Source organism: Mobula hypostoma, chromosome 21 (genome assembly GCF_963921235.1).
Source record: "Mobula hypostoma chromosome 21, sMobHyp1.1, whole genome shotgun sequence".
NCBI classification, from domain to species: Eukaryota; Metazoa; Chordata; class Chondrichthyes; order Myliobatiformes; family Myliobatidae; genus Mobula; species Mobula hypostoma.
The window spans coordinates 30265098-30292577 of record NC_086117.1 but is presented as its reverse complement, the minus strand read 5'-3'; the positions used below and the strand labels follow the sequence as shown (position 1 = coordinate 30292577).

The 27480-nt window shown below is 39.8% G+C and overlaps 1 protein-coding gene across 1 annotated transcript in view; it reads right to left on the bottom strand.

Moving 5' to 3' along the window:
* Positions 1-27480, bottom strand: part of LOC134359926 (pappalysin-1-like) — a 365925-nt gene that overhangs the window by 50684 nt on the left and 287761 nt on the right. Inside the window, exon 21 of the mRNA XM_063073788.1 lies at positions 20548-20646. Within this exon, the coding sequence (XP_062929858.1) occupies positions 20548-20646 (99 nt within the window). The remainder of the gene's footprint in view (positions 1-20547; positions 20647-27480) is intronic.

Genomic DNA, 27480 nt, shown 5'->3' with positions numbered 1-27480 from the left:
AGTTGAGACCCTTCATCAGGATTCCATAGATGCTGTCTGACATGCTGAGTTCCTCCAGCATTTTGCATGCATTGAGCCAGATTTCCAGCATCTATAGTCTCGCTTCTGTCTCCATTTTAAAAATTAGCTACTTCTTTAGTACTTTGGCCTCTCCAGGAAGTCCAGCATTTATTGTCATTCCCTAATTGCTCTTCAGAAGATGGTGGTGAGCTGCCTTCTTGAACTGCTGCAGTTGTGGTTATAACTAAAGGGTCAACCCCATTGCAGAGGTTCTGGTATACCACATTGGTAAGATTCCCTCTCCTGATCCAGATGGATTTTTTGAACAATCTGGTGGTTTGTGGTCTTCATTATCAATTAAATTCCACAGCTGCCAGGGTGGGATTTGAACTTGGAATTCTGAAGAGTTAGTCCAGGCATCCGAGTTTGTGGTTTGGTAATTTAACCACTGTGCACCATTGGCAATGAAAAAAGTAGCATTTATAATTTTTGATGCTGAACTCATGCTGTTGCCGTCTCAGTTGCTCTCGCACAACATTGTCCGTCTTTGCTAGCAGGATACTTGGCTTTAAAAGAATTTTTTAAATACTTTATTGCTTGTTCCAAATAGAAAATATCTCCTGCAGCATAATTTGTTGTAGCCATGTATCTTTTCACAAGGTCACTTACATGATAGCTCCAGGGATCCATGGACCTTGAGCTTGCACCCTCTGAATGCCTGTTGCAGAATCATTCATTTGCATGTTTATAATTAACACATTAGCCGAAGAGTCAGCCATATCAAGCTAACATCTCTTAATCTCTCTGCAGCATGCAATTTACATAGAGGAGTATTTACATAGAACTGAAACTTGATTACGTTGAGGATTCTCTTGTGCTCTTGTTCACCACGGTTGCTTGAAATCACTTTGAGAAATAAAAATTAAGATGGCCCTAATAAGTATACTTCAGTGTGTGGCTGTCTATCACAGCCACAATCAGCATTTCCCCTTAACCCATCTAACGTCCTTTGAATTCTCGATGTTGTTGAAGCCAAAAGGTGAAATATTTTGAGGGAAATTCTTTGGCAAACGGATTTGCAATATTGTAATGTGTGACCCGTCACAGAGATGTATTAATTTGGCCTCTTCTGTGACATTTATACAAAAAGAGTATGTTTCTGGAATAAGCATAATTTGTACATCTGTTGGAGCATTTTTTATCTGATCCAAGGAGACTGCATCTTAGACCTGTCTCTTTGTCTGGTCTGCCTGTTAAGATCTTTGGACTAGTACTTTGAAAGTAACATCGGCTCATTCTGAGGTCAAACAAAAACTAAGTAAGCCACAGTTAGAACTTGCATTTGAATGGCAACTACTTTTTCTCTTCCATTGCTACCTCTGTGAACTTGAGTGACCAACAGGAAGCAGTTGGCTTTTGTTTCACAGATGGTGTTTCATAAAAATACTGTTTAAATGTTATTTGCTGCTGTTTTCTTTAAAGTGCGAAGGATCAGTCTGAATTACTTTGACAGACATGTTGACATTTTTTCATTCTAAAACTACAGGAATGAATCTGTGACAGGGGTTTGAGGCTGTCGCCATGAGCCATGTTGAAGTGGCAGGAGATATCTGCAAGCTTGGGTTCTGACACTTTCAGCTGTATCTTCTAACATAACCAACCGCACTGCTCTTAACATTAGGATCTCGGGCTTTATCGCGGACACAGGTGTGACGAGTGGCTGAGGTCAGGATGGTAAGGACACAAGTGCTAGAGTATCCGAGACTAGAATAAAGACACGATTTTGAGACTGAGATAAGAACAAGGTTCTTGATGAGATGTTAGATGAAAACCTGACGAGACTAGATAAGAGTCTAAACAACACAGAAGCAATCTAAATGCAGTCGCGGATTGAGCTGACGATTGAGCACCGACCCCCGAGTTAAGGTGCTCTTTAAATATCCAAATCTTGGCACCAAAGCATGGCTGCCAGTTAGCGGAGGGGCCCAGAATCTTAAAAGGGACCATGCCCGCTATCCATATTCCAGAGAATCGGAGTGCATAAACCCTGGAGGCTGCGTGGTTGGGTGCGTATGGTAACACACAAGCCTTCTCACCATCGAGGACATCTTCACCAGGCGGTACCTCAAGAAGGCAGCAACCATCATTGAGGATCCTTACCATCTGGGATGTGCCCTCTTTTCATTACTCCATTAGGAGGAGGCACAGGAGTCAGAAGGTGCATAATCAATGTTTTATCCCCTCTACCATCAAATTTCTGAACGGGCCATGAAGCCTACCTCACTCTGCCTCTTTTGCATTAGGTCTTGATTTTATTTTTATTGTAACTTAACATAATTTTTTTTGTCTTTCAGTGTACTGCTGCCATAAAACAACAAATTTCACAACATATGTCAGTGCTAATGTACCCGATTCTGATTCTGTTCTCAGCTTGCATGGAAAGCAACAATCATCCCAGTAAATGAAAGCTAAAGAAACTGCAAATGCTGGGAATCTGCGATAAAGCAGAACATGTTAGAAACATTCAGCAGGTCGGGCAGGAGCTGTGAAGAGAGAAACTGTTATTGCTTAAGGTGGGAAATGCTTTATCAGAACACCACCAAAGAGTCTCAACACTCAGACATTTGTTCCTTCTCACTCCACAGATGCTGCTTGGCCTCCTGAGTGTTTTCAACATTTTTTTTTTGTTGTTGTTTATGAAGTTAAGATGTTTCCTGTTTTCATTAAGGTTAGTGGAAGTGACATTTGGAAGCAAGATCTAACACACAATTTGTTCTGATATTACATGTTTAATTCATGCAATGAAAGAACAATTTTTGCATTTAATTTTTTTCTAATGAATTTCATTTAAATTATTTAACTTGTAAGGACCTTCCTTAAATAAAGATTAACTTTGGATGCTATCAGTGAGGTCATTTCATTTGGCTTTGCCCGGTATAGATGCCTTCTTGTGCAGGTCACCCCTATGTAATGAAAGGGTTCTGTTTTTACAGATGTTCAAAAGCTGTTATTGTCCATAAATCATGAAATGCATAAAGAACACTCAATATGATAAGCATACCTCTGAAGTCTTGTAATAAATGGAATTCAAAGTACTTAAGACTTATATGAAAAGTAAAGAAAGAAAGGAAACTAGTTCTGTTTCATGGGTGCAAATGGAAGTGTGTATGTTGGACATTTGAATTTCATAATATTATGGAAACTCATTTGTATGTAAGGTGCTCTTAAATCGGGTGTTTGTAATCCTGGGACAGCTTGGAAACAGAGAATTAGCAGAATCATGTTTTTACAAGGTCATAGAAAAATACGAGTAGATCACCAGGACCTTTTAGCAATTCAATATGATCAATATTTATAAACCATAACCACAGGGTTGAGAATTCAAGTGACTCATTACCCTCTAGGAGAAGAATATTCTTCTGACTATCCCTTTATCTATTAATCACATTGCCTTGTTGAAGTCTCTTACACCCATGGAAACAATGGACAACTCATGGTGAACTGATCAGTGGCTTGGAGAACATGCCTCCTCTACGATAGAATGCAGTCGACAGAAGAAGTTCCTCTGGCGAATTTTGTGCAAAGATCTTTAAACACCAACACACATAGTCCAAAGTCCCATCACTTCTTACACATTTCTCAAAGAGAATAAAATAGTCACCCAGGATAAATCGGAAGTATCAGACAATTTTTCACCGCCAGGCCAACTGCCTGCCAATCTGCTTTTATCATTGCACGAAATGTTTCCAATTCCAGTCAGGAAATTAAAAAATGTATGAGAGTAGGAGTTCAATTATACTTATTTACTCAGTATCTTAATAGCTTTATTTTAACCCAATCATTAGTGGTTTGGCAATCTTTGTTATCAAATCCCTTGTATGCAACTTTTTAGAATGCTAGTAGATCTTAGGGGAGCATATAGCCACTGCCAAGCATTAAAAACTCTTTGTGACATTCAAAAACTACATGTTTACTCTCTTATAACATCTGGAAAAATGACTTTTTGTAACATTTCTGCAGGAATTACAAATATGTACATTGCCCTTAAGGTTTCTTTAAATGATTTTCAGAGTAAGCGCTGAAGTGATGATTTCTGCTGATGTTTAATTTTTTTTTTGGCTTTTACAAGCAGCAATGAAAGTGACATGAGCACTAGGGTCAGCTATCATTCAGTGGTAATGTCGAAGCCCGGCAGTCAAAAGTCATGGATTCAAGTCCAACAACATGTCCCTGAGCATAGAATCTAGGCTGCACTTTGACACAGTGTTGTAGGAGTCCAGCACTGTTGAGAGGTGCTAGCTTTGGGATGAGATCCTAAAAAACAAACTCTCCTCCATAACCCACCACTCCTACCCCACTGCCCCGCAATTGCTCTCATAAGATTCAAGATTGTTTAATGTCATTTCCAGTACACAAGTGTAAAGTTGAATGAAATAATTGTTATTCTGGATCGGATGCAGGACAAATAAAAACACAATAAGATAAAGAACACAATAAAAAACACAATAAATATAAATACAAAAGATAGAGCTTGTATACATTGATTTTATGTCATAAAATGACCCAGGCACGGGGGTACATAAGGTGACTGAAAGGAAATGATGAAGTAGTGGAGGTTGGTGTGGGTGGAGGTGTTGGTCAGCCTTATTGTTTGCGGAAAGTAATTGTTTTTGAGTCTGGTGTTCTGGCGTGGATGCTACATAGCTTCCATGAGCAGGGTGGGTGGGACCCTTCTTGTTCTCTGGCACCTTATATATGTATATAGGTCCTTGATTTGCAGGTAGGCTTGTGAGATTGGGCAGTTTTGACATTTGACTTGGCAGTTTGAGGACAGGAAGGGCATTCTTGCATGTGCCTAGCCAATATTTAACAGCATCAACTGAATTAAGATCTAATCATCTTATCATTATCTAGGGTCTTTTTGTATATAATTCAGCATGAAGAGAGTGACCACTCTAAACACTCACAATACTTTGACTGTAATGAGCTTGTGAAGGGCACTTATATTATCACTTCATCCTATATGCATCTTCCAAAAGAATATGTTCCATATATACAATAGCACTCAGAAAATTAAGTGCTTAATGCAACTATACTTGCATGCTATAATGTTTAAATAGAAATTCTGTCTGCGTTGTCTCACTATTTTCTGGTCATAAATAGATTTAGTCTAAACAGCTCCATTTGCCACCCTATATATTCTTTTGGACCATAATATTGACTCACTATCATAATTTACATCAAGCTACTTGGTGTAATGATGCTACCAACTCTCCCCATTGAACAATGTGGTAGTGGGATTGATGGGTTTATCCTGTTCCCCTCAATTGGGCAAAAGGCCTCTTCTATGTTTTTGGGAAATGCAGTCAGTGGCCTCTGTGCCTAATAAAGTGGCTACTGAGTATATTTGGTCTTCTGCTGCTGTAGCTTATCCATTTTAAGGTTGTGTTTTCAGAGATGCTTTTATATACATCACCACTGTAATGCGTGGTTCTTTGTTCTTTGCGTTACTGTACCTTCTTGTTAGCTTGAACCAGTCTGGCCATTCTCCTCTGACCGCTCTCATTAACAAGGCATTTTCACCTACAAAACTGCTGCTCATCGGATGTCTTTTTAAAATTTTTTTGCACCATTTTCTGTTATCTCTAGAGACTTGTGCGTCAAAATCCCAGGAGATCAACAGTTTCTAAGATACTCAAAGCACCCTGACTAGCATCAACAATCATTCCACGGTCAAAGTCACAGAAGTCACATTTCACCTCCATTCTGAAGTTTGGTCTGAACAACAATCGAACCTCTTGACCGTGTCTGCATGCTTTTATGCATGAGTAGCTGTCACATGATCGGTTGATTAGATTTTTGCATTAATAAGCAGTTGTACCTAATAAAATGGCAACCGAGTGTTTTTAGGAAAATTTTAAGTGTTAATGCTTTGGCCTCTGGAAAGCAATTCCACTTCTGTGGTGTGGTTGGGTGGAATGAGGTCTGTTACACTCCCAAGCAGAACCAAGACTTAGATTTGCTCATTTTTACTTATTCTTTCCCTCATATTTGTGCTTATTTTGGGATCCTGCTTTCAGAGAATGCTCTGTATGAGGTGACCCTTCTTTAAAACTTTATATGGAGCACAGAAGAATAAGTGTTTTTGTATGTTCACTTCAATGAAATTGGATGTCTTTAACAACTAGGATACTCATAGACATTATTCATTTTTAATCAAGCGTCCGTAACTCCTGATGGCGTTTGCTTTGTTGCCCCGCGTTACTTTGTATTGAAGACAATTATTCTAATGTATACTGAGGTGCAAGGTTGTGCTCATCAGGAGAAGAAGGGATACAAGACTGAGAAAAACACCCCTTCATTTTTCTATCACGGTAGCATAGTGATTAGCACAAAGCTTTACAGTACCAGTGACCCGGGTTCATTTCCTACTGCTGTCTGTAAGGAGTTTGTATGTTCTCCCCATGACTGTGTGGGTTTCCTCCGGGTGCTCTGGTTTCCTCCCACAGTCCAAAGATGTACGAGTTAATAGGTCATTGTAATTTGTCCCGTGATTAGGCTAGGGTTAAATTGGGGTTGTTGGGCAGTGTGCTTCAAAGGGCCAGAAAAGCCTGTTCTACGTTGTATCTCAATAAATAAATATATTATAATGTTATTGCTGAGGCTCCACAGGGGACTGTCTTGTCTCCCTTTCTCTTCACCATTTACACCTCGGACTTCAAGTACTGTACAGAGTCTTGTCATCTTCAAAAGTTTTTTGAAGGCTCTGCCATAGTTGGATGCATCAGCAAGGGAGATGAGGCTGAGTACAGGGCTACGGTAGGAAACTTTGTCACATGGTGTGAGCAGAATTATCTGCAGCTTAATGTGAAAAAGACTAAGGAGCTGGTGGTAGACCTGAGGAGAGCTAAGGTACCGGTGACCCCTGTTTCCATCCAGCGGGTCAGAGTGGACAGGGTGGAGGATTACAAATACCTGGGGATGTGAATTGACAGTAAACTGGACTGGTCAAAGAACACTGAGGCTGTCTACAAGAAGGGTGAGAGCCGTCTCTATTTCCTGAGGAGACTGAGGTCCCTTAACATCTGCTGGACGATGCTGAGGATGTTCTACGAGTCTGTGGTGGCCAGTGCTATCATGTTTGCTGTTGTGTCCTGGGGCAGCAGGCTGAGGGTGGCAGACACCAACAGAATCAACAAACTCATTCGTAAGGCCAGTGATGTTGTGGGGATGGAACTGAACTCTCTGACGGTGGTGTCTGAAAAGAGGATGCTGTCCAAGTTGCATGCCATCTTGGACAATGTTTCCCATCCACTACGTAATGTACTGGTTGGGCACAGGAGTACATTCAGCCAGAGACTCATTCCACCGAGATGTAACACAGAGCGTCATAGGAAGTCATTCCTGCCTGTGGCCATAAAACTTTACAACTCCTCCCTTGGAGGGTCAGACACCCTGAGCCAATAGGCTGGTCCTGGACTTATTTCCTGGCATAATTTACATATTACTATTTAACTATTTATAGTTTTATTACTATTTAATCATTTATGGTGCAACTGTAACAAAAAACAATTTCCCCTGGGATCAATAAAGTATGACTATGACTATGAAAGATGAACAATTCTATGAGCATAAAGAAGTCAGAAGTGGAAGCATTGTTTTGGTTGAAAGAAGCCAAGGCTACATATTTAAAGAAAATTACATGGAAAGAATGGAAGTTGTTTCAAGAACTGGATAATAAATTGGGTGAGATTAGTCGGTGTGCTAAAGGCTGAGGGCGACGTGCTATTAGATGTCATTAGAACCAGTGGTAAGCCTAATGACAAGTCTATGTTAAGTCATGTTAATGGTAGAAGTGTCAAAACAGCATCTCTGAGGCTTATTGTGCAAATTTAAGGACATTAAGCTTGCTTTACATTAGATTGAGATGAAGGATTTAAATCCAGCAATGCATGTGTAGCTGATTTTACTATGCCTTAACCAACTTAATTGATGCAATTGTAAATGGGAATTTTTAAATTACATTTTAGGAAGCTAATTACAATATAAAATCAGCGCTGTTAAATTAATAGGTTTAGCTGGATTTACTCCATTACTAAAATATAAAAAGAACTTTTGAAGATACTTGAAGCAGATTTTAAAGAGAATGGCTGTGATCTTTACCCTTTACTGTCCCCAACAGCAGACTATGAGTGAAGTTAGAAAGGCAGACATATCCTGTGTGCCTGGATGGAAACCTGATCCTTTGATATTGTGAAATGTTCTGTAGAGACCTTCGACTTTTCCGCTCCAATTGACTTAAACATTTTTATAACCCAGCATTATAAATTTCTTTTGCTGCTTAGTGCTTAGGATATTTTCTAACACAGTTCATTAATAGTCATGTGGCTGCAACCATAAATCTTCCATGGAAGATTAAAAGAACGTGCTCAAAGTTTGATAAATAAAATAAAGGTAAAGTTAATTTTAATCAGACTTTGACCTGTATGTACATGGCGATGGGGATTCATTGACAGTCATGTGACCTCTAATGCATTTTGGCTGTTGAGTGTTACATCTCTTGCTGTGGTTTTGCGTGCTAGCGTACTGAAGTTAATAAGAACATGATAAACATTCACACAGCTCTAATTCTTTTTTGTCAGGGTAATTGCCTTTCATTTGGCAATTGGTAAAACTATTACTGCAATAACTAATGAATGACTTTGCTTATACCTCCAGAATTTAAACACAAAGAAATTGGTTTGTGCTTCATTGCAGTCCTCCACTCTATACTGAAGAAATACTCAGTAGTATGGGAACTGTACCTCCCTTAATCGCAGAACTCTGCAGAGAGTGGTGTGGACAGCCCAGCACATCTGTAGTTGTGAACTTCCCATGATTCAGAACATTTACAAGGACATGTGTGTAGGATCATTGTGGACCCAAGTCACCTCAACCACAATCTATTCCAGTTGCTACCATCCAGGAAACGGTACCGCAGCATAAAAGCCAGGACCAATGGGCTCCCAGGAGAGCTTCTTCCATCAGACCAGGCCAGCTTCTTCCTCCAGGCTATCAGACTGATTAACTCACACTGATTTGAGTGTACTCTATATTATATTGACTGTTCTATTTATTATAAATTACTGTGATTGCACATTGCACATTTAGACGGAGACATAAAGATTTTTACTCCTTATGAATGTGAAGGATACATTCAATAAAGTCAGTTCAATTCAATACTCTGCTCTGAGATCTCACCTTTTGAATGAGATTTTAAACATGGACCCATATTGCCAGTTTCAAATGGATACCAAAATTCCTCTTTCAGCGCCAATATCCACCACACAGTTTAGATAACTTGCATTTTCCTAGCATCATTGCAGTGCAACAAGCTAAAGAGCTGGATAAGAGTAAACGAGATTTCATAGAGTTGTACAGTTTTACGGTACAGACACAGTTCCTTTGACCTAGCTAGTCCATGCCAAGCTGTTTTTCTGACTAGTCTCATCAACCTGCACCTAAACCATAGCCCCCTATACCCATCCCAGCCTTGTGCTTAACCAAACCTCCCTTAAATATTACAATAAAGTTCCTGCTTCAGGTTCACCTTTAACTTCTGACCTCTAGTTCTAGTCTCACCTGAACTCAGTGGAAAACGCCTGCTTGTGTCATTTTGTATGTTTCAAGCAAATCTCACTTCATTTTCTACACTCCAGGAAATAATGGTCCTAACCTATTCAACCCTTCCTTATAACTCAGGGCCTCAAGTCCAGGCAACATCCTTGTAAATTTTCTTTGTATACATTCACCTTATTGACATCTTTCCTCTAAGTAGGTGACCAAAGCTGCATACTGTGCTCCAAATTTGGCCTCACCAATGTGTTACACAACTCCGACATAACGCCCAACTCCTATACTCAATATTTTGATTTATGAAGGCCATTGTGCCGAAAAATTTCTTTACGACCCTATCTATCTGAACTGCCATTGAAAAGGAATTATGGATCTGTGTTCCCAGATCCCTCTGTTTTACCACACTCAGTGCCCTAGTGTTTACTCTGTAAGTCCTAACCTCGTTTGACCTCCCAAAGTGCAACACTTCATACTTGGCTGCATTGAACGACATCTGCCATTTTTCAGCTTATTTTTCCAGCTGGTCCTGATTCTACTGCAATCCTTGATATGCTTCCTCATCAACTACGCCCCCAGTCCTGGTGTCATCCACTAATTTGCTGACCCATTTTACCACATTAATATAACTGACAAATAGCAATGGACCCAATGGCACACCTCTAGTCATAGGCCAACAGTCAGAGAGGCAACCATCTGCGACCACGCTCTGGTTTCTCCCACCAAGCTAATATTGAATCCAATTTACAACTTCATCCTGAATACCAAGCAACTAAACCTAGACCAGCCTCCTATGAAGATCTTTGTCAAAGGTCTTGCTAAAGTCCATGTAGACAACCCCCATTGCCTTTCCTTCATCAACTTTCCTGGTAACTTTCTTAAAAAACTATATACGGTTGGCTAGACACGACCTACCAAGCCCAAAGCCACGACAACTATCCCTAATCAGGCCTCGTCAATCCAAATACTTGTATGTCCTGTACCTTATCAAACCTTCCAAAACTGTACTCAACTACTCATATCAGGCTCACTGGCCTTTAATCGTATGGCTTATCCTTAGAGTCTTTCTTAAACTGAGGAACAAAATAGCTATCCTCCATTAGCTACCCATGGTTAAGGACATTTTAAATACCTCTGTCAGGACTCCTGCATTTTCTGCACTAGCCTCTTACAAGGTCCAAGGGAATATCTTGCCAAGCTCTGGGGATTTATTCTCCCTAATTTGCCTCAAGCTAGCAAGCACATTCGCTGCTGTAAGCCGGATATGGTGCGTAACCTTACTCCTGTTTTGCCTCGTCAGTTCTTACTCTATGAAGAGTAGGAATTTCAGGTTGTATACTGTATACATTTTCTGCCATTCAGTTGAACCATTGGACCACTGCATTCTATAGACTCTTGTGTCCATCCCCTGAGTAAATACACATACAAAAAATCCATTTAAGATCTTCCCCATCTCTCTTGGCTCCACGTATAGATGACCACGCTGATCTTCAAGTGGACCTATTTTGTCCCTTGCTATTCTTTTGCTCTTAATGTATCTGTAGAAATGCTTGGGATTTTCCTTCATCTTGCCTGCCAGAACAACCTCATGCTTTCATGATGTAATGATTAAAAGAAGGATAAGAAATAAGAAGTTTAGAGAAGATCTGAGGAGGATTATGTGAGTAGTGGAGACAGGTACTCTAACAACATCTAAGTTGTGTCTGGATGAGCATTTGAATTAACAGCAAACAGAGTTATGGACCAAGATAAATGAAATTAAAGGTAAGTACATATTTGTTGGCATGGATGTGGTGAGACAAAGGACCTGGTTCTGTGCTATATAATTCTGTGACTCTATGGCTGGGATGAACAAACAAACTCCTCTTAATAATAATAAAAAAGTCAGATAGAAAGAGGACAAGAGTTCAGGAGAGTCGTAATGATTTATAGAAAACTAATCTAAGAGGAGGAAAAGCAACACACACAAAAAGTGCTGGTGAACGCAGCAGGCCAGGCAGCATCTGTAGGAAGAGGTACAGTCGACGTGAAGCCACACTCAGGTTGGAGGAACAACACCTTATATTCCGCCTGGGTAGCTTCCAACCTGATGGCATAAATATTGACTTCTCTAATGCCCCACCTCCCCTTCACACCTCATCCCTTATTTGTTTATTTAATATTTTAATATATTTTTTATTTTCCCCCCTTTTTTTCTCTTTTTTTCTCTCTCTGTCCCTCTCACTATAACTCCTTGCCTGCTCTCTACTCCCTGGGCTCCCCTCCCCTTTTCTCTTTCTCCTCAGGCTTCCTGTCCCATGATCCTCTCCTTTCTCCAGCCTGGTGTCCCTTTTGCCAATCAACTTTCCAGCTGTTAGATCCACCCCTCCCCTCCTGTCTTCTCCCATCATTTTGGATCTTCCCCTCCCCCTCCCCTCCCACTTCCAAATCTCTTCTTTCAGTTAGTCCTGACGAAGGGTCTCGGCCCGAAATGTCGACTGTACCTCTTCCTATAGATGCTGCCTGACCTGCTGTGTTCACCAGCATTTTTTGTGTGTGTTGCTTGAATTTCCAGCATCTGCAGATTTCCTCGTGTCCAAGAGGAGGCAAAGATAGATGCAAAACTAGAGATTGCACCTTCATATCTTGTGCCCTCACTCAAGATAAATTGTTGTTTTGCTGGCCTAAAAATGAAGCCACATCACTGTGCTCTATATTTGTGAGCTTTTGAGCCCTTGAAGATGAAATAAATGATGACTTGGAAAGATAGGGTTTGATTGGAATAATTGGGTCAATTTACACTGAGATCTGGGTGAGGCAGTGATATTTTTCTAAACTCTGATATCAGTGGGCATTTATCATGATTGTTCCAGTTGCATGGGTATAGAGCAAATGCCGAGTAAAGACGCTTGGCTGAAAAGTAAATAACAAAATATGAAGGTATTTGAATTGTCATTTAGATCAACCATTAGGTTGTTTATCATTGACCTAATTTGAGTAGTTGGCCATCTATTTTAACTTTGTAGCTGACACTAAATGGTTGATGATATTAATCTGTAATTAATGTTCAATCATTCAGTGGGAAAGAAAGTGATATGACTTTGAACTTCGATGTGGAACTCAAGAAAAGTAATGACGAAGATTATATAATCAATGGTGTGGAGTTTGAGACAGTGGCTGGACATTTGTATGTTTTGGTTTCAACTCAGTTTACTATCTTTTACTATTCTCAAATGTAAAAGGAAACAAAAAAAAGGTTAAATAATTAAGGATACAACCTATGAGTACAAGAAGCTGATGTTGAATATAAACTTATTCTCCTTACAAGTGGAATATTGGGTTTTGATTTGATGTAAATTTATTGGAGGAAGACGGCACAAAATCTGTGAGGCCACTCAAGAAATGTGGATGGTTTAATTGACAATAGAAAATCTAAATTCAGGACCATTTTTACAGTTCGGCTAATAGGCTTGAGCAATGTAATTTAAATGCTCACATTAAACCCATGAACACTACCTCACTACTTTTTTTGCATTACTAACTTAATTTAACTAATATATATATATATCTTACTGCAATTTACAGTTTTTATTATTGTGTACTACACTGCACTGCTGCCACAAAAACAACAAATTTCTGTACGTATGCCAGTGATTTTAAACCTGATTCTGATTCTGTTTCGGCTACAGCATGGATAAATGATAGGAAACAGAAGCCTATTATTTTTGTTTGGAGAGACATAACCATGAAAACATTCTCGGAGAACAGTAAAATTAAAATTTTAAAGCTATCGTAGATTAATTGCTAATAGAAAAAGGTACAGGTTCAGCTTTTTCGAAATGACGTGCAGCTGAATGAAGCAATAAGCTTCTGGTAAGAACATCAGCATGATTCCACTGTGATAGAGCTCCTTCTTTAGTATTCATGTCTTATTCACTCTTATGCTTCTGGGCTCCAAAGTAGTGCACGTAATGCATGCAGTGTTCATTCGACTCTGAGAGCAGCGTAAACATGTGTTCAGGAGCACACTGGTCCATTGGGTCACAGCTGTGCTCCACTCCTGTAATTCAAGGGGCGTTCAGAAACAGCCTGTCAGAGCCAACACTCTGAAAGACTTAAGGGAGTCTTTCAGGGGAAGTCAGTAGGACAGTGTTTATCCACGAAAAATGTTTAAAGCAAGCACATTTGTTGCTTTATTTTTTTTTGAAGATCTACAATCAATGCCAACTGCTTTTGAATATTCACATCAATTAATCTCAAGATTTTGAAAAGTACGAGCAAAAAAATTATGCTTGACTTTTCACCCTGCCAAAGCAATTGAGTGTGCAGTCCATGAGCAATTGAAATTGGCACAGTTCTATGAATAATGCGTAATCCCCTGGTTTCCATAGTGCCCCAAAATTGCATCTTATTACAGAGCGCGCCACTTAGTACTCCTTGTTGAAAACAAGTACAGTAGTCTTATGTCAGCAGCAAGGTAATACTGCAATCATCACCAGTTTATATTGTCAGTTTTATAGATGCTAATTCTACCATCTTTAATGACCAAAATGAATGGATAAGGAAAAACAAAACAAAACTCTGTATTGTTAAGGTGCCTACCAAATGAGCCAAAATATAAAATCTTGCTTAAAACAGCATAGAATCCAGAACTGAAAAAGCTGGAAATAGTCAAAAGTCAGGCAGCATCTGAGGAGGGAGAAGCAGATTTTCCAAGCAAGAGAACTTGTCCTTGATTTACGGACTGGCGTCACCGCCACCGATGCTATCCACATGCTCTGCCATTACGCAGGGGCAATTGCTCTCTGTACCGTTCACTTGGGCAGTAAGGTCCAACACTACTGTTAGCCGGTAGTGTTGAGCAGAGGCTGGTCAATAGAGAACCTTGGATGGGCATTGTGTGAAGGCCAAGCTAAATGCCAAACTTTTTAATTAAAACTAGCATTTGATTTAACAGTTTTTAAATACCTGATAGTGAAATATTTTAAAGGCTCTATTACCATAGAGAAAAATATTTAAACTAAAACAAAATAACATTTGCCTCTGAATTTGCAAGTCTAGAATTCCATTTGAATAATTGGAGTTTTGGAGCCTTATGAAACCTGGTTTTGCTTGCAACATGACATTTTTATCATTTTCGCTTGGCAAGGCTGAATTTGGAGGGTTTTTTTGCATAGTTGGGGAATTAAGGGTTATGGGGGAAAAGGCAGATAGGTGGAGATAAGTCCATGACCAGCTCAGCATGATCTTATTGAATGGCGGAGCAGGCTCTTACTCCTGCTGCTATTTCTTATGTACTTATATGTGCAGTTCCAGTCACCTACTTTATCGGAAAGCTGGAAAAAGTGCAGAGAAAATTTACAAGGATGTGGCTGGGACTTGAGGACCTGTGTTATCGGGATAGTTGAATAGGTCAGGGCTTTTTATTTCACTGGAGCATAGGACAATGAGGTATTCAAAATTATGAGTGGTATAGATAGGTTTTTTCTCCTCAGGTTCGAGTGAGACTGGGTTGCGAGTGTGGAAGGAGCTGCCAGCAGAAGTGATTCAACCATAATATTTGAGAGAAGTTTGGATAAGTGCGTGAATGGGAACAGTTTGGAGGGATATGGTCCAGAGCAGATAGATCAGACTAGGCAGAAGATTGAGTCAGCGTGAATTAGGTGGACTGAAGGACCTTTTTCTGTGGTGTAGTACTGTTTATCACTTGCTGTGCATTTTAACAATTGAACCTCACAAGCATCCAATTAACCATTTTTCAGGTTGGTATCTGTGTTATCCTCTGGGGGAAGAAGATAAAATGTGCATAGTTCATTGTTTAACCATGTCTAGGATTGTTTAGATGGTTGGTTGGTGAAAACGTTACAGCGTGTGTTTTTCTCTCTCTATTCTGGAACATTGAGATTCTCTAGCTGGTAGCGGCTTACGTTTGAACGCCGAGTCCTTCTCCCTGCTCCTTCCGTGTCCCGACGAGTGCGGCCAGGGTGCTGGAGGCTCTGTGCAGCTTGTCCTTGGTCAGGTCTGGCATCCGGCAGTAAGGATGTTCTTTCAGTGAACTGTAGATGCTGATAAGCGATGACAACATTCTTGTTATAGAGCGCTGCCACGTTATACTGGTCATCGCGTTCATATGAACGCGCCTTCTGTAAGCAGTGGGGATTATACAAGGGTCATCAGAGAACAGTTTGCACTTATATATTCTAGAGACATTTGACAGCAGTTTTCATGTACAAGTAATCATTTCAGAATACTCTAATTATAAATATAAGTGCAACTTCAATTCAGCATAATCCACAAGATTTTTTTTTGGTGGATTTTGAGAGGAAACAGTATTCTTCTTCAAACAGTGGTGTGTGAGTTTCAGCACCAACTTTGGAGGTAAATGTGGTTTTGCTTCAATCTGCCCAAAAAGTGAGATTAATTTTTTGTTTGCTGATTCTTTCTATTTTTTTAAGAGGTGAAATTCGACAGAACTGTGATAGGAGGATTGGAGGAGTAGGGAGTGATCAAGGCACAAGTTCTGAAATTTGCTGCTGGTTAAAATCTTGGCCACTATAATGGTGGCAGTAAATTGTCAAGCCAAGTAACTTTTGCTTCAAGAACAGACAGCTTTGGTTCACAGCTGAGAAATGTGTAGGCAGCCCATTGGCTAGCTGGATAGACTTGTCCAAAGCAGAAGGGTGTCATCCTTACTACTAAAATAACACATCAGCTCCCTTGACAAGCATATACAAATACATCTACACGTATGTATATTTTAATCTGCTTCAATCTCATTCCCACTGTTTAATGAAATACTTCCTTTTTCTGATTAGTGTGGCCCAATCATAAATACATTTTAATACATTTATCACAGACTTATCCATTATTGGATCCACTTGATCAAAGTTCACTTTTGTTGAAAATGTAAATACAGCTTTTATGGAAGACAGTTTCATGGAATAGCTGCAGTTAGGAGTGTAAATGCCCTAGGTCCTAAATCTGGATCTGGATATGGAAGCATGGAATGCTATAGAGAAGAATGTCTCAGTCCAGCTTGTCAGACCATATCCTTTGCTCAATCAGTTAAGTTACCCCTTCAACAAAGAAAAAAAATTTAGAAACACCAAGTTTTTTTTTAAATTGAAGAAGTTTGATGGTGTTCATGAATCACTGAAAGTTAATATGGAGATATGGCGAACAATTAGGAAGGCAACCGTATGTTAGCTATTATTTGAGTGAAGAATGCACATTTCTATCAAAATCCATCGAGGACACCTTCAAAAGGCAGTGCCTGAAGATGGTGATATCCATCATGAAGAAGGATCTCACCATTTGGAACATGCCGTCTTCTCATTACTACCATCAGAATGGAGGTACAGGAGCCTGAAGACCCATACTCAATGTTTCAGGCATAGTTTCTTCCCTTCTGCCATTGGATTTCTGAATGGTCCATGAACCATGAGCATGACCTCACTATTGCTCTTTTGCAGTACTTATTTGGTTAGTCTTTTTATTGTAACTTCTATCTCCACTGCACTGGTGCCACAAAACAAAGATACAAATATCACAACTAGTGACAATAAACCCGGTTCTGATTCTGATCATGCGCCATTTGCCTTGATTTAAACAGCTTCTGGAATAATGTAGGATTCTGGCTGTCCACCTAAGGGAGAACGTTCTTTTAATAGAGGGAGTGGAACAAAGGGTCACCTAATGTATTTCTGGATTGCTGTTTATATAAGAATTCATCAAGGAAACTTGTTTTACATTCTCTTCAGTTCACCAGACCATATACAATTCAATGGGGTTTTGATAGATAGACACAGGGAAGGTAGTTCCCTTGTTTGGTGTGTCTAGATCCAGAGGTCATATCACAAGATAAAGGGTTTGCAGTTCGGGAAAAATATCTTCACCAGGGGAAGACTGAATCTTTGCAAGTACTGTGTGAAAGCTCATTTGTTGAGTATTTGTAAAACTGACATCTTGAAGGAAAATGTTAAGTTAACAATGTTAGAGGATATATTATTAGTGGATGACCAATGGTCTGAAATCAGTCCTGATCTTATTGAATGCATAGAAGAGCATGAGAGCCATGTGGCCTGCTCCTGGTTTTATTTTCAAAATTCAGTATCTTTGCAAAGTCAGATTCAGTTATTTTTCTCTGAAGTATCCCTCATTTCATTTTCCCAGGATTACTTCTGGATTGAAATTATTCCACTTTTAAAATATAGAAAGGAAAGCTAATCAAAGTAGGTAAGGATATAAGAGAAACAGAAAATGGTGCAAGTACTCAAAAGGCCAGGCTGCAAGATGAAGCTAAAGCTGCTGAAGATTTCCCTGCATTTTAAAGTTTTATTTTAAGTTTTTAACATCTGTATTTTGATGTTGTACGGATATTTAAACTGTCCTATTGCAGAGTACATCAAGTTGCGATTATGTCAAGACTTGAGACCGTTCTCTTGCAGCTGGCCTATTCTGTTGCAGATTATGATGCATAAGTTGATCAGGTATTCACTGAGAGCAAGTATGATAGAAAGATGAACAATCTCCGTGCATCATGTTCCTCTTGAACCCCCGCACTTTTTACTATTTTCTATTCTTCCACAGTGAAGAATCATTACTGAATTCTTTCTTGCTAAATTGACTGAAGTTTCTTTTAAGTTGTTGAATATGTAACTTGTTGAAAGCAGATTCCTTATTTTACTATGATGTTAAAAAAGGAATTAATTTCCTTGTACCTTATTCTCTCTTTCTTTATTTATGAGATACTGCACGGAATAGGCCCTTCCAGCCTTGTGAGCCACACTGCCCAGTCATCCTCTGGTTGAATCCTAACCTAATCACAGGACTACTTACAGTGACCAATTAACCTACCAACCAGTACGTCTTTGGACTGTGGGAGGAAACTGGAGCACCTGGAGGAAACCCACGCGGTGATGGGGAGAATGTACAAACTCCTTGCAGGCAGCAGCAGGAATTGAACCCGAGTCCCTAGTACCGTAAAACATTACACTAACCACTGTACTCCCATGTACACCTTCTGCGCATTTTACTCCCTCATTTAAGTGTCGATGTTTTCTGACACCATGTCAGTTTGACTTATCATTCTCAGCTTTAACGGAAAAAGTTTTGCTCTATGCTTTATTGCAGGCTGACATTCTAATGGAATATAGTGGGAAAATTGCATATCGCAAGAAAAGTAATCTCTTTCTGATGTAGTACTGATGTCAGATCAGGTAGACATAACAGTGCCATTGTCTATGATGAAAAATAGTAGGAAGCTCACCAGGTGTTTTAGGCACCCGGTGCTATCAAAACATGATATAACTGGCAAGAAACTGTTTGCTGTCAGCAAGATACTGTTCTGCACATGTTCAGAGCAAGAACAAGCACTTAGGTTAGTAAATCCGATGGCATTTGAAATATTATGCCAACACATTGGAGCCTGAGTAATACAGAAGTCTTGACTCTTAACCACCTTCCCTGTTGTGAATGTGGTGGATTTGGGCCACTACAATTAGTAGTGTTCGGCTCCACTTTTTCCATTCTGAGCTTAGCCCATTCTGGCCAGGCTGAATCAAAAAGTCATAAAAATATCCAGCACAGAAACAAGCCCTTAGAGTCCAACACAGCCATGCCGTCTTTGATACCTATCCCTGCTTCATTATGTGTATCCTTCTTCATTCCAATTCAATTACATATCCAAATATTTGTTGAAACATTGTGATAGTGTCTGCCCCATATCTCCTCCAGCAGGTTATTTCAAATATTCACCAACTCTTTGTAAAAAACTTATCACTCAGATCTGCTTTAAATTCTATCCCCCCCCCCCCCGATTATATATTTTGTCTCCTGTATCCCAGTGGGAACAAACCCAGTGTATCCAATCTCTCTTTATAACATCTTTGTACTGCTACCACATCCTCCACTGTGGTGACCAGAACTGCACGGAAGTACAGTATGACCCGTATTTTGTACAAATGCAACATTGTGTATGTCCCAACTCTTATCTTCAATGTCTCAGCTTATGAAGGCAAGCAGAGCAAACGCTTTTAAGCTACACTTTCCACCTGTGTTACCACTTTTGGGGTACTGCGAATTAGGACCAAATTTTTTATTTTGCTTTACAAAACTATTTAATTCCTCTATTAATTTATTTTCTGGTTGCTTACCAGAGACCTATGTTGTTACAATCTCAATGATTTCCTTGCACTGACCATATGCTTTCCCCCACCTTGACTTCTAGGTAGAGGGTCTGAAGGCTGAGACATACTTCTCCAGATTTCTTCCCCATAACCAAACTTAGCGTCACATCTCAAGCTCAGTGTAATCCTGTGAGCTACACGGGAACTCAACCCAAGTCAGATAACCAGGAAGAGTAAAACAAAAAAAAAGTGTTTTCTTTGCTAGAGTAGGTCCTCCTCCTAAGAATCTTAACGGAGCAAATGTTGGGCCTTTATTCTTTCTGCTGCGTTTAAACTCTGGAATATCTGTCAGATTGGGAATATCGACACCAGTATTTTGCAAAATAACTATAAACTTCCAGTTTTCAAGAGGTGAATATGGGTGGGGGAGGCACTTGTGTGTGGGAGAAGAGGGGGCTCTAAATCCAGAGCAGAAAAAAATTATAGTGCTTCTATTCTACAGTATTTACAAAACTTAATGACCCCTGTATCTATTGGGAGGTAAATAAAATATTATTGGAGTTGACTTGTTTTTCCCTCCTTGTCGTTACCTAAAGGCTCTTTTGAAGCACACAGATTTACCCTTCAAAGCATCCATCAGTCTCTTACCTGTATCAACCAAATTTAATGAGGACATTTGGCCACTCTGTGAAATATAGCCAATGGTGACTCATTAATATGTTTTGTCTATATTCTTGTGAGAATGTCATAGGGCACAATGCACAAGAACATTGTAGTTCAAACACGGGGCGAAAATAACTTTTATGAAGCAATTTTGAAGGATTCTAACCTTTTTAGTTATGACAGTTGAAGCACAGCAGTCCCCGCCATCATAACTGCAGTACGCTCTGTTGTTATTTCCATCGCAATAGCTGTCCCCCACGAAAGGCTGCTATGGCAATAAAAACAATAGGAATTAAAATTGGTAGAGATTGCAAAGAAACTAGCACCTGCCTTTCAGAATTTTGCACCTATGAAAGTGAGGGATGACTTGGCAGGCAATTGCCCACAGGTCACGTCAGTGAGATATACATTTGGACTTCCCCGTGAGACATGGACTTTAATGCAAAAAAAAATCATGCAACATTATGGAGAGTGGGAGGGGGTCTCCATCAATTCAGCTTTGTCATTTTCCCTTAAACTGCCGGGGATCTGCCCTTTCACTAGTATTGTCTGGTTTCAGACTCGAGCCACTCATTTGGAGCTAACCCTGTGCTTCAGCTAAGTTTTAATTGCTTTGATTAACAGCAATACACATTTTAGGTGAATCTGCATAATTTTTTTCTTTGTAGAAACCTCCTAATATGCACTTCACACACTTCTGACACTGGATTTTTAAAAACAAAAAAAACTGTACAAGGTAACCTGTCTTAATTGTTGGATATTAAGTTGTTAACAAGTATTTTGTTAAATATAGTATTACCCGCATTTAACTATGGAGTCTAAATATCAGGTTGAAGATTGCAGAAATTTACACAGAGCCACTGATGAACACAACCAACACTGATGATTTCAACGAAAAATGTAAGCTTTGCAGTGCCTTCCACCCTGCATATTTGAATGAAAGAAACTGAATGAGGGACTGGCTGTTCCAATGCTTTCCTTACCAGCTCCACAACTTCCACACTCAATGAACTTAACACCATTAAAACTGCAGCTTCCCCATTTGACATTTCACAAAGTCTTTTTTGCAAGCTCATCCTTTGTGCCTTTTGTTATATATCTTATTTATCCACATTGTTTTCCAGTGAGACAACACCTCAGTTATAAAATTTACATTCAGGACCCTCTCGATGTTCCCCCTAAGGTGCACACATATGTATGTGCACACATTTGTTGCTACTAGTTCACAGAAGTATTTAAACTGCACAGAAAAGGTTATCACACTCTACCTCGTTGGCATGTTAAAGTATATTTCACAATCACACAAAATCACGTTTCCTTTTCTGGTGTCTGATGCAGGCGGTGTTGACAATGTGGAGTTTGTGAAGATTTGCCTGCAGATTTTAGAACTGGCTTATTTATAGTGTTTTTATTGAAGAAATCATTCAGTGTTGAAGAAGTTACATATGTTGTTGTCACTAGGCAAAAAATTGCACAGCACAAGATTTTTGCGCACACTGGTCATTACAAATTAGAGGGAACTTTGTACCTTCTGTGACATTTGATTTTAAATCTACAAACTACTCTCTGAATTTCTTCAGTTTGACCGTCTAGACCTTCTTTTTGCCAGGGTTACTGGTCATTCCTCTCTAGTTCAAAAACTCTGAATGTCCTTCCGTAAAACACACCACCTCTATTTTCAATCTCCTCCCATTTAGCCAAGGTTTCTTTTTTTTTATGTTATCTGTTCTGAAGTTGGCTTATCTTTCTAGTTCTGTTCCTGTGTAGCTATTTTTAATCTTTTATTCTGTAAACATTAGAAGTTAGTATTCTCTAACTCTCCAGAGAGAATGAGAGGAAAAGATGGTGGCGTGATGCAGCTCGCAGCGACCACTCCAGTGGTGATGTCTGTTATTTGTCAAGTAGGGTGCCGTGCACAATCCTGATTTGATGGAGATGGACGTGAGAGCACAGAGGAACATCTGGTGAAACTTCTGAAATGCCTGCTTCCCTGCCGCTGCTGCTACTGTATGGTCCGAAATCTCCAGAGGGGAAGGCCCCGAGTCCTCGGCTTTGCTTGTTGCTCGACGGCTGGGGCAGGGTCGAAGCGCTCGGCAGAGGATGGTGCTTGGTGTCGAGGGGCTGTTCAGAGGCTCGAAGTTTTCGGACGGACTCGGAGTCTGCTGCAGTTGGGTGCTTCCAATGGTGCTGCATCAGCAAGTTTGCGGTGCTTGGAGGTTCATGGCAGGGAGAGTTTCTCCCTTCTACCGTCTGCATGAGATGATGAGGCGATGGGGACTTTGAGACTTTTTGTTTACCGTGCCCATGGTCTGCTCTTTATCAAATTACTGTATTGCTTTGCACTGTTGTAACTATATATTATAATTATGTGGTTTGGTCAGTTTTAGTCTTGGTTTGTCCTGTGTTTCTTGTGATATCATTCTGGAGGAACATTGTATCATTTTTTAATGCATGCTTTTCTAAATGACAATGAATGAGCACTGAGTGTCCTCATAATCTAATCTAATCTATTCCAACAAAAAGAAGAATGAATCCTATTTGACGACATCATGTGTGTAGCATTTCTTTGCCCTTTGATTGAGTGTTGTCCTTTCGTGCTTTTATGTTGGTTTCTTTCTTGAGTTCCTCTATCTGCTCAACAACATCCTTGGTATGAATAGGGAATGCCTATATAATACATATTTTATTCATATATTTACAAATATTTATCCACTTCTAATTTAAATACTTCTAATTATCCAGCTTCCACCATCTGTTGAAGCAGAGAATTCCAGAGACTCAGAAGAAATTCTACTTGTCTCCCTTTTCTTGAAAGTTATGCCCCCTGTTCAAGACTCTCCACCAATGAAAACATCCCACCATCTTCCCTGTCAAGGCCTCTTATGATCTTGTTTGTCTGAGAAAGGTCACCCCTCATTCTCCTTAACTCTGGAGAATATAGGCCCAAACTGTTTAGTCTCTCTTGACAGGGCAACCTAGAGCTAAACCATACATTAGTCCAAAGGCCTTAAGCAGCAGCCTTGCATTTTGATCATTTCAAAGATTGCTTCCAGCAGCAAGTGGAGCAAATAAACATGACACCAAGTTGTGTTTCTTTACTTTGAACCTGCCACTTTGAAATTTTGATTGGCATCCATTTAGTTTATTAGTTAGTTCAACCAGCATAGTTTTCATTCCAATGATCTGTTTCAAAAAGTGGATCCAGCCCCAGTACCACCGTACTGTGGCCCTGATACTATGGTGGGGTCGTGGCAGCTTGGTGCAATTTAGTAATTCATAAGAATGAGCCTCCTTCCAATCAAGTTCATTACCAACTCTGAGAATGAGGTTGGCTAGCCTTAGGAAGGTACAACTGATGCTCCAAGGCTATGTTTGTGAAGAATGGGCACATCAGTAATCAGGAGGAAACTGGTTATAATGAGGGAATGGGGTAAATGGCAGAGGCAGGAAAGTTGGAAGGACATGTGTTTGGAAGCAATAGATCATAAATGGGAAATTCTAGGAGACTGGAGATGAAGTTGATTTTGATGTGAGTTGCTGGCAAAAACTGATGAGGAGTGGGGTGGATATTACAAAAAGTAAATATGTTGGGTGGCAGTTTTACAAATCATTGTTTAGTCCAGCCTGGGATATTGTATGCAGTTCTATTCACCATGCTGTTAGAAAGATGTGATTAAGCAAGAGAAGGTGCAAAAAAGGTTCACAGGAATGTTGCCTAGACTGGAAGGCTTGAGTTCTAAGGAGATATTGAATAAAGGCTAGGACTCTTTTCCCAGGTGCAAAGGAGACCAAGGGATATCTTTGCAGAGGACTATAGGATAGATGGATATAATGTCTTCTCCAGGATAGAGGAGTCTAAAACTAGAGGGCATGTTTAAGTCGGGAAGGTTTTTAAGGCAGATTGAAAGGAGAAGTGTGATTAACAGCCAGGTGTTAGCTACACAGAACAAGCTGCCAGAGGAGATCGTTGAGGGGGGGACCGATTGGGTAAAAGACATTTTAAATGAACTAATACATTATGATGAGAACAGTGGTCAGAGGACCACACATAGCTCTGCAAGGAACTCCGCAGGTCGGGCAGCATCTATGGAAAAGAGTAGACAGTTGACATTTCAGGCTGAGACCCTTCCTCAGGACCGAGCGGGAAGTGAGGAGATGCCTGAATTAAAAGGTGGGGGGAGAGGAAAGAGGCTAGCTAGATGGTGATAGATGAAGCCAGGTGGGTGGTAAAGGTAAAGGGCTGAAAGAATCTGATAGGAGAGGAGAGTGGACAATAGGAGAAAGGGAAGGAGGAGGGGGCACGGGGAAGTTAGAAAAAGCATGGTTGAGGGTAGAAAATAAATTAAACATTTGACACTGGAAAAGTTGATGTTCAACAAAGCCAAGTTGATTCCAGCAGTGAAAACAAGGGAGTATTTGAGTTTAGAAGATTATGGCTGTAGGACAGGATGTAAATTCAAGGATCTGTGTTGGGGGAGGGGGGAAACAGAAAATTTATACTTTTGTTTCATCAGGGAGCAGCAAGTGGCCAAGTGGCTCTGGACTTTATTGCTTAAGTGTTGATGCGAACATTATCAGTTAGTGACTTTAAAAGAAAATTTGGTAAGAGAAAAGAATTTGCATATCGTGAGGGAAGGATGAATTGCTGAGGTTCTATTAGGAGCCAGTATGAACTCAATGGACTACTTCCACACTTTATAACAATTCAGTTGTTTTACAATGCACAATAATTTGTTTGCCCAGTTTCAATCTCAATTCCAGCACTTGTTATCCTCTATTTTGATTCCTTTGGTTTATATGTCATCCAGGTGGATCATCTTTGAGTAACAGACCTTCGCCATCACATAGGTCTTTCAAACTCTCCTCTACACTCAATCACAGACATTTCATTTGTTCTTTTCAGCACTCTGCAACTAAAAACATGTTTGATTTGCAACTTTTCTCAGTTATGACGAAAGGCTGCCGACCCAACATCTTCAGTGTTTTTCCCTTCCTGCAGTGCTGCCTGACCTGCTACACACTTCTAACATTTTCGGCTTTTATATCAGCAATTTTTTTTTGAAGTGCATTTCAACTCGGGTGTCAACACATCAAAGCTGTTCTATTGGAGTTGAATATAACTTAATACCTTGAATGTAGAGAATTATCTTAAATCAAAACTTTTTTGCTTCTGGGTCTTAAAATCTCAGATTCATTGCTTACTATGGTAAAGGCTTCCCAATGAAAGTGGGGCCTCTTAATGCATCCCTGGTGTCTTTACCTTACTTGTGAGAAAGTCCAGGTATTTTTTTTAAGCACTGTACATAATTTTGTTTCACTGTCCTGAAGAGGTGAAGATGAGGTGAAAAGGTGCAGACTGTATAATAAATTGCTTTCACCAAAGAATTGTGCATTAATATTCTTCAATGCAAGTATTGGATGTGGTTTACCTGAATTAAAATAAGCTATTAGTGTTTCTGATTGAAATATCCTTTTCTTCAATGTAAAGCAAACAAAGTCCTCCAGCTTTTCTGAGGAAGGAAGAAAAATAAACAGCTCAAATACTTTGATGTTGCTGGTTTGCCACTGAGCATTCACTAATGTAGGTTCTAACCTTATTTATAACTGTTCTCAAGAAAAACTATTCATGTGCTGGGAGATAGAATCCAGAAGATTTTCAGACTGACACTTCGCATGTTGGTGGGGCATGTGTGGGAACATAAGCTGAGAGCTGAAATCCAGAAGCCATACAGTTAAGATAAATGTGAACTGCAAGTCTTCGAATGACGACAAAGTGTTTTTATTTTTCAAGTCAGATTGAATAAAGTCTGTGCAGCTCACATTATTGGTTTGTCTATCAATCAGACAGTTGGATGAGTTTCATTTCTTTCTTGCAGTTAGGTCAAACTTTCATTTCTCTTTCTTTGTCTCTTATCTTCTGCATTAGGTCTCTGAATTTCTTTCTATCATGTTGGATTCTTGTTTTTGCCCCTGTATTGCTTCAAATTCTTAATTTCCTAATTTTATCTGTATTATTTCTCATCTTTTCTGACCTCACAGTATATGTTTGTTTCCAGAGCTATCATTACAAAGTGACTTGTTCCACAAACAGGTTCCACTCTTGTCATTGTTTTGTCAATGTTCTACAAACCAAAGCAGTAGAAAATAGGGTGCTAAGCATAACAATGTAATAAAATAGGAGCAGGCATAGGCTATTCAGCCCCTCAAGCCTGTCCTGCCACTCAGCAAGATCTTCCTGATTCTTTTTGTAGACTGTATGTCTTTTTTCTGCACTATTTTTCCATAGCCCTTAATTCCATGATTTGTTTCTTATTTTTCTCTCTTCCTCATCAAACATCCCAGTGACTTCCTCTCAACAATGCTCCAGGTAGAGATTCACTACACTCTTGTGAGAAGATGTTCTTCAGGTTTAATTTGGTAGCCACATCCCCCGGTGCAAGGCTCTCCTAATACTGGAAACATCTTGACTGTAAAGGATCTTGTTTGTTTCAAAAAGGTAACCTTTTTATCTTCCAAATTTCAAAGTATACAGATCTAAATTTTTAGCCATCTAATGGATTACAGCATGAAACAAAAAACTGTGTTCTCCTTCCTTCTTGACTTAGCTGGTCAACATTATTTCTCCCTACGTCCCTTAAACTGCAAAAGCTTGAAAGCATGTACCATCAGGCTCAAGAACAGCTATAGGATTACTAAATGGCGTCATAGTATGATATATTGGGTGGCGTGGGGTGGAGATATGTCACTACCGATGTTTAAGGTACTCTTTCCCTCCAGTAGCCTACAGGTCTCCCTTGGACGAGGTGTAGCACCTGCTTAGACCCCAATCAGGGCAGATGAAACCATGGGAGCAGGTGGTTGGATTGTTCTATGAGCAGTTGGTACATATCACAAGTCCCGGTTATGCGACCACAGACGTCAGGCAGACTTTCTCTCAAAAGTATTGATAACGGCTGGGATCATCTTTCTTGTAAAGTCACTGCCCAGAAGAAGACAATGGCAAACCAGTTTGGTACAAAAATTTGCCAAGAACAATCAGGGTCATGGAAGGGCCGTGGTTGCCTATGTCATACAACATGGCACGTAATGAACGAATGAA